At 38.9% G+C, this 13,069-nt stretch overlaps 1 protein-coding gene across 1 annotated transcript; it reads right to left on the minus strand.

Moving 5' to 3' along the window:
* Window positions 1-1,304: 1,304 nt before the first annotated feature.
* Window positions 1,305-12,822, minus strand: CLDN11 (claudin 11). Its single transcript, XM_053459534.1, has 3 exons — window positions 12,474-12,822; window positions 6,425-6,589; window positions 1,305-1,657 (listed from the first exon to the last, which is right to left on the minus strand). Exons 1-3 carry the CDS (start codon window positions 12,697-12,699, stop codon window positions 1,422-1,424), a joined length of 627 nt encoding a protein of 208 aa, XP_053315509.1. The 5' UTR covers window positions 12,700-12,822; the 3' UTR covers window positions 1,305-1,421.
* Window positions 12,823-13,069: the final 247 nt, after the last annotated feature.

The following is a 13,069-nucleotide window of genomic DNA, read 5'->3' on the forward strand; positions in this document are numbered from 1 at the left end:
CAGATCTCGTTATGGTACAATTTGTCACTATGGGATTAGCAACTTGGGTGCATCCAGCAGTTGTCGAACCCCAACTCCCACCATGCCTATGATTGTGTGAGCATCATGGGTAATAAATAATATGAACAACTGCTAAGCACCATGAGTTTTAAGAAATAATGCTCATGGAAGCAGTATGCTCCGTGTCTATTATAGAGTATACTGTTCTCCTTTATACTTTGTGTGTGAGAGCCATATTAGAAATGAAAAGTTATTTACCAAATATGAAGCAATGCCACGTTGTAAATCTCTGGATCCCAGGATCCCAGGTATATAACACTCATACACCAACTGTATCAAACTTGAACAAATAAATCTAGATAAAACCCTTACGTAGACAAACTACTCAAAAACTTCTCGTTTTGAACATTCTTAGACGCATCCATCGTCTAAATTAAGTTTTATCTATTGAATCCAATAAATGGGAAACGCAAATTTACAACAGGGCTGAAAACTCAGACACTAACAATGGACTGGGTTGGAATAACATTATACACAGATGATGCATTTTCCTTTCACAACATGCTGTTTCTTTAAGAAACTGACATAATATTGGTATTGTTTATTTTGTTTACAGGGCGAGAGATTTGTGTGTCGAACTGAAAACAGCCATTGTAACTTACACACTCAGACTACGTCGCCTTTATTTGAGTATGAATAGAGACCACAAAGCATTGTTTCAGTATGAAGGGCTATACAATGTTCATTAACCATTTAAGCGGCACAATAATAAGCACCACATGGGTACATCCATTTGGTGTCCAAATTATTAAAATGAATAGTTCAATTAATGTGAGTAGGGTTTTGGCTTTGTACAGAAATACAAGAATGAAAATTTAGAGATACAAATTTATTACAGTTTTTCCAACTTTTACCACGTTTTACATGTACTTTGTCACTTTAAGCAACCACAATTAAACGTCATCAATCAACCATCGGCCACAGTAACAGTCAGGTTGAAGAACACGCTATTTCACTCAACAGGAACACAGTTAGGTCATTTTTGTTGTTTCTAATAAACATAAAAACGATTTAATATGCATACATACTCTAATACAATGCAGAGACTGAAAAAAGAATGAGTGTTTTGCTTCTAAGGATGTGGCTGCTAAATCAGCCATCAAATTAATGGATGTATTGCTACGTCCTCTGGCAGGGAATTAGTAATATATTATTTTTCCTCTTCTATTTAATCCATGAAAAGCACCAATGAAATAGACGGTGTAGGCGTGTCACCCTAAATGGGTATAAAGACTGTTGTCTAGTTTTATGTTCAAGAACAGCATGCACAGATAAAAGTCAGAGGAACATAAGTTATGTTGGTCCACCAGCAACAGCGTAACAAGGGCTCAAATCAGTCAGAACACGAGATCACCGGATCCCTAAACATTTGCGCTCTTAGCATGGGTTGGTGATCCAGAACCTTGAGATGAGTAATAGAAGCGGTTTTCCATGAACGCTTGAGACTCTCCAGTGCAACACACAATTACTATACCACCAAAAAGGCAAGATGCAGCCCCAATCCAGCCGGCATACAGGGAGTACTCGAAAGTCACGATGGTGGTCTCCTTGTGAGTGGAAACTGGAAACCAGATGGTGGCGATGATGGTGGCCAGAGCTACAGAGGAGAACAGAGAAATAAAGCCACGGCATGTAAGATATCTACATATAGGCTACACAGTTACAACCACAAAACAATTACACATAAGGGTGTGGTTTTGGTAGGAGGGCACTTTTCAAAGCAACACTAAGTCATTCTGGATTTATAGATGGTGGGGGGGGAGTCACAATTTTTTTTTTTATCTAAAATAAACTAAAATTATCAGTACTTTGATTTCCGTCTTTAAAAATGCAACCTGAAATTAGAACAGATGGTGGTGATTTGCTTGTATCCAGTTGCTCAATTTAGTACAGCCCTGCCACTTAAAATATAGCGATAGTTAAACATACTTAAAGTTATGAGGAGACCCAGGAGAATGAGAAAAGATAGTATGGTCACATATGGATGGAGCTACTCATTCTATCTTCATTGGTCTAGCATATGTCAGCCCTAAAAAAACGATTTATTGTTATGTTTTTCATCTTTAATGTATATAGAAGGATCATTTAAGGTTACTCACTGTAGAATTCTGTAATGCCTTCTTAAGCAAGAATACATTTTCCCAATGATGTGCTTAGAAAAGTAAAACCACATGGAAATATTGAATATGTTCCTTTTTTTTAAATCTATCTATCTATCTATCTATCTATCTATCTATCTATCTATCTATCTATCTATCTATCTATCTATCTATCTATCTATCTATCTACCCAGAGCACTGCTAAATAATTAATTCTGAATCAATTCAAGAATGCATTACTTATTGAATATTTTACAATGCGTCTGGCATGCCGGGCAGATGCCTGGTGGCTGGTAGGGCCAGATACTTACTAATACCGTCACCTAGTCATCCATAATCCAGCCCGGGGCGGTGAGCACACGAGGACACAGGCAGCAGAAGATGTGTCCAGCCGAACAGATCTCCTGGAAGCCAAGTACCTTGGGGTGGTGAAAGAGCCAAGCACCTATGGGGTTCTCCAAAATCCCTCCATGCATTTGCAGGGGTAGTCTTCAAGAAAACTTAAAGGGACCGCTCAACTACTATATGCATTAAAGTTAATATGATGGCTGGAGTCACCATTTAAGAAGTTTAGGGCACTTGATGGGCCAAAAGTTTCTCGTATAAAGTGCTCTTGTAAAAATAGAAGTTATGTTATTATGGGTACTTAATGGGAAAAACTGGTGCTAGCACAGCTAAACTGGAATATAATCTTAAAACAGTGAGCTACATAACCTTAACACCTGCACCCAGCCTACATACTGGCATGGATTGTGATTGTGACAAATGTTTATTGTCACAGTTGTAGGAGAACACTGCCAAGAACTGAGATCATCCATTTAAAAACAGATGAACTGCTTACAGAATTGTTACTCTCTGCCACTTAAAGTCAACAATGCATATTGTTATTACGGATGCAACAGCAGAGATGTATTTGTTTTCAGGCTTTGTCTTATTTAGTTTTAGTTTAGGACTTTATGACCAACAAATACTCTCCCTCTTCTCCCCATAAAGGCAGAGTTTTCAAGAAGAGTTGCGATTCAGCTCATTTACTTCACTATACATTATGAAGGTCCAATCCCAATGAGCTTCTGCTGCGGGGAGAGCTTGACTGGCCCTGTATAATGTATAGTTAAATCAGTGTGACTTCTCTGAAGTCTCTTAACATATTGATTATACAGGTCCAGCTCAGCTCTTCTTGATGGAGAAACGTGCCAGCTCTTCGTAATGCATTTTGAACCGAGGGAGTTGAAACTCCCATAAGATATCTCTATTTAGTGAATAAAGCACAATGTTAGTGTTCCTTTAACTCAAAAATAACATCCACAATAGAGCAATGTTATGAATTCCATTGTTTTCTTTGTTTCCTTAGTTGTAATATTATTGCCTGGCCTCAAAGCATATCTCCAAAAAGTATTAAAACAGTACTGATTCCCAGATGTGGGAGTTTTACAATTTTTTATTATTATTATTTATTTTTCTTCTTGAACTATGCTATGTACAGTAAATGTTCCAATAGGAACAGAGCAGAGTTAATGGAAATTGCTGCCTATATTTTTTTTATGTTTTTTAGATAATACAATCCCTTTCCTATGGCGCTGTTGATATTCATCTAAACAAAAAGAACCATTTTTTTTCCATGGAAAAATGCTTTTGTGGAATTTCCACTGATGCGCTTTTAAAAAGAAATGTATCATGGAAAGTTGAGAAATGGTTCCATCAGGCGTAAACGTTTGGCTATTATATCACCTGCTGAGAGGATACATGAATTAGCTTTATCCTCTGATACCAGGATCCGTGGAGAGTAAAGAACTCCTTTGGCATCATGCATCAATCGGGGCAGAATTTTTCTTTTTTAGAAGGTGGCAACAGATTTAGCATATATATCTATCTATATATACCGTATTGGCTCGGATATAGGCCGCCCCCGTATATAGGCCGCACCCTAAAAGTTTGGTGCTTTTTTAAAGAAAAAAAACATGCTGCCACTCTGGCCTCTCCCCCCCCCCCGAGATATGCTGCCACTCTGTCCCTCCCCCCCGAGATATGCTGCCACTCTGTCCCCCCACCCCGAGATATGCTGCCACTCTGGCCTCTCCCCCCCCCCGAGATATGCTGCCACTCTGTCCCTCCCCCCCGAGATATGCTGCCACTCTGTCCCCCCACCCCGAGATATGCTGCCACTCAGCGGAAGTGCCGGCACCAGAAGTTGTATACGCGTATTGCGTAGATGTCTTCCGCCGGCCCTGCAAGACACCCGGGAGTCTGCTCTGGTAAGTCGGGGGGGGGATGTAAAATGCATCATGCGGACGTTCACCGGCAGCGGCGCATCGCCCCTGCTGGTGAACGTCCACGCGATGTGCTTAGACAGCCTCCCGTGCCGGCACTCCCCCTCGTGGGAAGTGCTGGCAGGGGAGGCTGTCTGAGCGTATCAGACAGTAGGATACAGGTCCCCTGCACCACTGCGGGGGATCTGTATCCTGACCCCGCTGCCTGCCCGGCGCTAGACCCCGAATATAGGCCGCACTTTAAAGACTTAAAGTGGGGGAAAAAAGTGCGGCCTATATTCGGGCCAATACGGTATATATATATATATATATATATATATATATAATTGCTGTGACATTTCCTTAAGGCAAACTGTATAACATGGTTGATGGTACATTGGAATGAATATTCTGTAGCCAATAGCTGCCTTTTGCAGAGAAAAGGTACATTGTAGTAATTTATTTGGTTTAAATATAACGATAGTATCACACCGACACAAAACCCCTATTCATGCAAGTCAGAATAAAAAAAAATGCATTTAAGAAGAAATGGGACTGACATCAATCACGTGAAATGTATTTTTCATACTGAATCGCTGTAACTGTTTGGGTGCTGGGCTGCGGTAGAGGAAACCCGGCAGCAATCACCGCCTCCAAAATGAAAACCGATGTAGACGGTTTGGCAGTGAAAGGGTTAGGCTAATTTTCCGAGAGGGTTACATTGTGCCGAAATGGAAAAGTATTAATTCCCCAGTAGTGGCGGAGTGGTGAGTCATTCATGAGTCACTATTTCATATTACCAAATGCGTTACTCGTCTCTTTCCTGAGTGCATCGGGAAGGATCAGCAGCGTGTAGCTAGATGATAGCTTGTCATACGCACAAAGTACAGACAAAGCAACATCATCGGCCCGGAGGGAATATTGTGATTTAATAAAAATTCATAATTATTCCTAACGCAATGTAAAAAAAAAGCCGTTCTGACAAATGTATTAAAATGATGGTTGGGGAATTGTTTTATCTTTGATATTCAGCGCCCTTGTACAGGATTACTATATCTTTTGTCAGAGATATCAAAACAACTATAATTTTTTTATATGAGGGTCTGGAGAGATGTTTGACGGAATCATAGATGTTGCAGCGTCTTCCGAACACGGCCCCCAATGTCTGGCAAAAGATGGAGCTGCCTCCGGAGGCTTATTGTATAAATCACCTGCTAATATTCCTTTCACTTTCTCCGATATCTCCGACAGTTCCATTGTATCTATAAAGGCCCGGGCTGGATTATTTTCCATGAGGAATCATGCCATAACGTTGGCTGGATTTTATTACCTGTTACAAATACATAATCTAGATTTACCTACTAGGCCGGCTGGATGATACAGCCGATGTCCACCTATTTTTATATTCTGAACGTGGAAAAAGCTTTAGTGCGTCTGAATGAAAGTCGCTATTTTAAAATCATTTTAGATCCGCATTGACCTGAAAATGCCTCAGTTTTCCGTTGAAGAAAGATATTGTCCACATTATGGCCAATGATCAACCAAGGTCCACTGGAAGCCAGTGAATAATCCGAGACCCTCTCAAAATCAAATTGGCCATGGCCCAGACAAGCAGGCAAGGCAAGGCCTGTATGCCATGTTTTTTAGGGTCTCGCTGGAGGAAAGGGTGTGGGGCTTAAAGGTAAAGCCAGTTAGTTTTGAGCATGCGCCACACGCTACTCATTCCCCATCCACACAACAGCTTTATGAAAAAAAATATATATATTTCTTTACTGAAATTTGTTTTTTTAGTAAAAAGGATATTATGGGGAGAAGCTCTACTATACAAAAATTGCTTTAAAAATTATTTTCATTTTTTGTCAGTGATTTTTGTGGCACAAAAAGAGGAATGGCGCATTTACAGGTTTGGATATTTCAAAATGTTTTGAATGCCGAAGAAGAGGATCATTCTGTGTTATCTGCGCCAATGTAAATGCAAACCCCCCAAAAAGATGTAAACCCATTTGCTCTTTGACTTACCCAGGATGACTAGCAGCACTCCTCCCAGCAGAAAGCGCTTGTGCTTCTCGGTTCCTGGGTCATGGCCCATGCGAATGCAGGGCAGGGAGGAGAGGAGCAGGAACACCGCCGGAAGTCCCAGGAAAGAGCCGGTTATCATCAGTGCCCGGGCTGCCTGGATGTGAGCTTTCAACAGCAACAGGAAGCATGTTAGAGCGTGATAAGCAAAATCAGTCATCTGACCATACACCTGCATATCACCGACGTCATGTATGTGCATGCACCTAGCTTTACAATTACAGATGAGCCTTAAATATGACCGGCCGCCTACCAAAACGTTAAATCTACTGAACAGCACATATAATATTATCTATAAATTGAATTTAAAGACAAACAATGGAAATGAGCAAACCCTCCTTTGGAAAGACCTCTTTCCACTCAAATCCTTTACTATAAATGGATAAAGAGGTCTGGTTGATTTGGGACAATGCTATTTAATCATGGGTGCACTATACTTCATCGCTGAAATATTCAATTAAACTTTTTTTTTTATTTAAAGATGATTTAAAGAACATATTCCATTAGAGTAACTCCGTTTGAGATTACATTTGAATAAATTCTGTATATCCTGCTCAACAAAAACAAGTCTTGGACAGGAACACATAGGAATGTTATACCAAGAAAAACTAGATATCCAAGGCTGGTCCTGAAAAAATCTTAAACAATCTTGACAAATGTTGGGCCATTTATATTTTTACCGAAAGTATAATTGTAGCCAGAAGTCAGTTAAATATTTCAGGGTTGTTTCAATGATTTATAATATTATATTTAAAAAAAAATAAATATATATATATATATATATATATATATATATATATATTAGCATTTTATATTAAATCATTACTCAGCTAGTACATGATTGTAGGTCTGCATTGGATGTATGTAATGTGGAGACTTACTATAAAATATAGAACCTTGTTTTCTACAATTTAATACAAAACAGATTGTATAAATATACTTATATTCTTTTTTACACATCTGTATCAGGCCATGTTATGAATACGCAATATACAGTATTTTATTCTTTAGTATTATTTACACCTGTATTACACACTCAGTAGGGTTAAGATTATTTAATCATTGTTAGTATTTCCCTTTGAAGGACGGTAAATTAAAGTAATCTCTTGCAACTAGTACAATGTAACAGCCAGTCCCTATCTGCCTCACTGAGGTTATCGCTTTGTGTAAAGGCTGTAGTACAGCAGGCATTTGCTTACGTTGTGCGTGTCTCTCGATCAGAGGCTATAGCACTTTAATAAATCCACTGCTCACCGAAATTCACTGAATTACTCGGTTGGTTTGCTGCAGTCGGTTGGCTTTGGTGGTCATATCCTGGTTTCTTTATTGCTTTTCCTCCTCATGAGATTGCATCTCATGTGATTAACTAGCATTAAGTCCCTTTATTTTCCAGTAGCCGGCACTGATAGGAAATGGCAGATTATATAGGGTGTGGTACACGTTGTGTATTTTGGAATGAGGGATGATGCAGGTCATGGACCTGCTGAGAGAAGGTTGGCAGCACCAACTAAGACGAAAACCCACTAATTCCATCATTTCCTAAGCTTGGCAACACAAAATACATGATCAACCAAAGCCACTTGCCTTGTATTGAAACATTTCACATCTTTCATCTTTCTCCAGGAACGTGGCTAGGATCATGCGCCAGGATTCATTTATGGAGGACGTTTCATGTTTTTCAAAGTCATCAGAGAATTACTAATGGCACGGAATAGTTGTTTAGCCTGTGTCTAATCACTTTTACCTGCCTTTGAATTGCCTTTGTTCATGGCGTTTGATTTATTTCCCATTTGATTGGTTTCCTGCCACATCTGCTTTATGGGAAACAGAACCACAAAAAAAAAGGAAAAACTTTCAGCCTCTCCTAGGGAAATAAATGTGAATCGCTGTCTGGGGTGTTTCCTCTCTTAGCTTATAGGAACAGGAAAGCTGATGCCATCCCTTTAAACTTCAGATCAATAATGTGTACATGGTAATCAACTAAAAAGGATATAGGGAGAAATGTAAAAGCCAACATGACACTGGAACCACAAAGGGAGGATGAAGCCCACTTTGAAGACAATGAGTTGATGAAATGTGTCCTTCAATAAAACTGTTAAACCTCATGACCAAAACAGGAGATTGAACAAATGTAGACTCAATCCACAACTTCTGTTAACATCTGAGTGCCTTGTAAGTGACTTAAATTGTCCACATATATAGAGGGGGGGGGGGAGAGAGCCTTAAGAGAGTGGAATATAGGTATCACTATTACAGATACAATTGAATGTAAGTTAATTATACTTAATTTCTTTAAAAGGCTACAGTGGTCAGTAAACCTAATATTTCTTTATAGACAGGGGTAATTGTAATGTAATAGCTAAGAGCGGATGGGTGGGCAGCATCAATAAATACGTCAATGATCACAGATGATCCATAAAGGGCCTGCAGTAAAATTACCCTTTTGGGAACATTCTTAAAAAATAAAACTAACAGTTAATAAAGAAATCAAATTGGAGTTGAAATAATAAATTTGATCTAAACGCAAACTAAAAAATTGGCAACCCTAGTTTCGGCTTAAAAGTTCAACCTTGGTAGAACTGGATCATTTTAGACACTGAATAAGCATCCAGATTGGCTTTGGTGGCTTCCCGTCATGTATGGCCAGGTCTCTATTGGGATCTATTGCCATTTGGGGCAAAAAAAGATTTTGTAGATTGGGATTTTATGGCAACACCAGTATCTACTATGGGTATACCATGGGTTACTCTGTTTTATTATTATGTTTTTTTAATACAGCTAAGCCTGGTTCTCAAGCTGTCCATCTCATCAGTATTTCCAGGCGGCCCAAAAGAATACTGGTCGCCCAAGTTTACATGTAGGTGGCCATTCCCAACAGTATTGAATGTGTTAGATGGGTGATTTAGTAGTATATAATTGAAATAGTACGAGGGTCAGCTCATTAACAATGTTTCCAGCTAATTTACAGACCCATATAACTGGCAGTTTAGGAGATGAACACGTAAACTACATTTAGAGGACTCACTTAACCCAACTTTCACTTTTCTACCTTGTGCTATTTTTTATTCTTGATGTGAAGGCCTTACTACCAAATGGCTACCTCCAAGTTTCCAGTCTCTCCACGTCATGGTATTTTGCGTAGCTGCTATAGAGCAGACCGGCCACTCTACATTTCTACATCTTAGAGCCTACATTTTACTTTTCAGTACTCTAAGTAAATGTAGGTAATGGTGTTTACAGATTTATTTTACAAAACCCATTTTATGTGTATACCGTGGAGGCAGACATTACTTTCTGTTCTCAGGATCTGTTTGATTATTCCTCCCCATCATGTTATCTCTCCCCTACTAATAAGTTGCTGATTGATGATCACTAGCACAAGCAACCTTTGGAGAGCGGGGAGAGGTAACCTAGTTGATTAGATAATGCTCATTGTGCCATATTGAGACACATATATCAACCTCCCAGAGGTAAGCATTTAAAATATATCTGAAACAATTATACCGACTAAATAAAATGGCTATACTATACACGGTAAACTGTGAAGGTTTCAGTTCTCTCTTGACATGGACAACGATCATATTATATGCACAGAGATGTCATCAATTTACGGTGACACAATGTTTATTCTCTGTCTGAGGAAAGAGATTGTGGAGTCTTCTGAGCGTAGGTTGCTACTTTGATGCTATCAATAATAATAATGACATCGTAAATGAAGTACATGTACTTTACAATGTGTACAAATCACAAAGCATATTGATTGTACCGTCCAGCTCATACCAGTTGATACGACGGGAATGTACAATGCACCGAAGTATTCAGAAATGTTACGCCAATACACAACGGAATCGTAAAGTCTCCCAAAAGTGAAGAATCCCTGATAATACTGATAAAACTGGTGCAAATGTGTGCTTTGTTAGTGAATACACACTGCGCTGTCACTGGCAATATGGGACATGTGGGCCCTTATATGAGAAAACAATTATGGTTGACTGTAAGGATATAAAGTTGCAGGCAGCATCTCTAAAGTATCATTTAAGGTTTATACTGTTAAAAGGAAATGTAAGTTGCAAGTTTATGTTGATGTGTTCCAACAGTCTTCAAAAGCACTGATAACACCGCACAAGAAGACACATTGGTGCATATTTATCATTTTCAAGAAGTGGTTGCTATGCCTAAAAAGCTGAGAACCACAAATCTATAGTTCTCTCTTAATGAGAACAAGAACATCTCTAGAACAAGTGGCCATAGTCTAAATTGTATTGGTTATAGGTTTAGATCTAATGTAAGGAAGTTTTATTTTACAAAGAAAGTGATAGATAAATGAAACAGCCTCCCATCAGTAAGAGATGTTTTAACATGTATGGGATTGACATAAAGCTATCCTGAATCTAAGACTAGACTAAGGATTGAATAAGATCTGAGATTTAGGGAAAAAATGGGCAGATTAGACGGACGGAATGGTTCTATTCTGCTGTCAAATTCTGTTTCTCATCTTGTTGCTTAAAACGAAGCTATTGCTCAAAGAAATGTCTTTTGTACTATATTATTCTCACAATAGAATTAAGTATATTAACTCACAATATGTATGGATTTCCCTTTTTGCTCCCATGATGTCCCCTTTTTGTAAGACAACTGGGTATGAGGGTCTCATAATGTTCTACAGTCCTAAAAGTCACATTAAATCTGTACAGAAACAACTCCAAATGTGTTAATAAATGAATTAGGACTGTAGAACATTATGATACCCTCATACCCAGTTGTCTTACAAAAAGGTGGACATCATGGGAAGGAAAGACATTATTCTTTTGCGTAAATGTATCTATAGGTTACAAAATCATAATGTGATGAAACTCCATCCCCCAGCCACCCCTCATACACCCTTTGACTCTCTGACATGCTACCAAAGTCATGCATTTCTTGATTTATTGGGAGAAAGGAAAATCTTTGTGATGTTCCTCATCCCCACAAATTAAAGGAACAGTGATACCAACACCTTAAAAGATTATCTGAAATAAATTTGGCATCACAAGACGTCTACCCTTTCTATACTTTTTTTCCACAATCATTTTCTATATTTTCTTTCAAATGTGGATATTTAGAAAAAAAAGAGCAGGGGAGAAAATTACACATTAAGAATAAAAATGAACTTGGTAAAGCATTTTTATAAAAAAGTTTGGATCAGTTTTAGATGAAAGGTCATTCAAGGTCCAGCTCTAGTAATATAGTTCTGATACATAGTTTGTAAATACTAAAATAATAATAATAATAGCATGTAACTGATTTGAAACTTAATATAAAGTCAATATTTTTTATGTATTCCATATTATAACATTTGTACAGTCTCCAAATCAGACCCTCTGCACTAATACCCAAGGTGATGGCCAGAAACCAAAAGTAATTCCAAAACACTGGCGGATACAGTAATTGTTGGACTTGGAGTCTGTGCTCACCTGACCTTTTTCTGATAAAAGCTTTATCTGACAGTGCGGCTCTTTTATCTAATACAATGTTTCCCCTTTCTTAGCTGAGTAAGAAGAGATAAATAAAATAGATGTTTATTAATTATTCAGGTGTTTGTATAAAGCTGGCAAAGCGACCTTTTCAAATGCCCATAAGTAGGTCAAGAAGGTTTTAACCAGAAAAGCAGTAAACATTAGAAGAGGTGTTTTGGAGCATTTTAAAAGCACCTGTCAGCATTGCACATCTTTACTAAGAAGCCTGGACTTTATAGACCCCCCTTGGAATTGGTTAAAAAAAAACTGTGATATGACCTTAAATCTTTTTTTAGAATTATGAAGAACCTCAAACTAGGACATACATTTTCAAGTATATGTCATAAGCTTTATACAAGTATAAATTTATACAATCAGAGTCTGGGTTCTCTAGAAGAACGTTCTGTCTTCTGCATTTCCCAATAACTGGGGCAGAAAAAGCAACTGCAACAGGGGATACATAGGACATATCTCATTGAGTTAGTGTAAGTCCTCACCTGGCAGGGTAAGGATGTCAGATAGTGGCCTACAATGATAGAGTCCAACCGAGATGACACAGTCTGCCCACAGTCCCCTGGATCCCAGCAAATCCAGTTTTCTACACGTGTTGATGCTGTGTTCACAAGTCAGTACCCAGTCATTGGTGGCAGTGGCAACTATAACACCGATCCAGCCAATTAAGCCTGAGATGAAGCCAAAAAACTGCAGACATGTGCCAGCCATCGCAAGTCGTTCTGATTCTCTGGAGCGCTGTCCTTGGAACACTGGTGGGTTCTTCTGCTCAGGATCTGCTGCGAATGGGACCTTAACCAATTCTCAGGACCTCCGAAAAGAATTGCTCTGATCTCTTCCTCAATCCCCACCAGAAATCTCATCCTTTACCCCACCCACTATCAGAAACAGAAAACCCCAAAAAACTTTTACACCAATCAGAAAAATGTAGGGGGAGCAGTGATGAACTGTGGGCTTGGCTCAACCAATCGCTTGGAGCAACAGCGAGGACTTTCTTGGAAGCTGTGATTGCCTTCACTGCATTAGTGGTACAATTAGTGCAATAGGGAGCAGACTCACTCAGATTAGATCCTAGGAGGTC

Source organism: Spea bombifrons, chromosome 3, assembly GCF_027358695.1.
Source record: "Spea bombifrons isolate aSpeBom1 chromosome 3, aSpeBom1.2.pri, whole genome shotgun sequence".
Lineage (NCBI taxonomy): Eukaryota > Metazoa > Chordata > Amphibia > Anura > Pelobatidae > Spea > Spea bombifrons.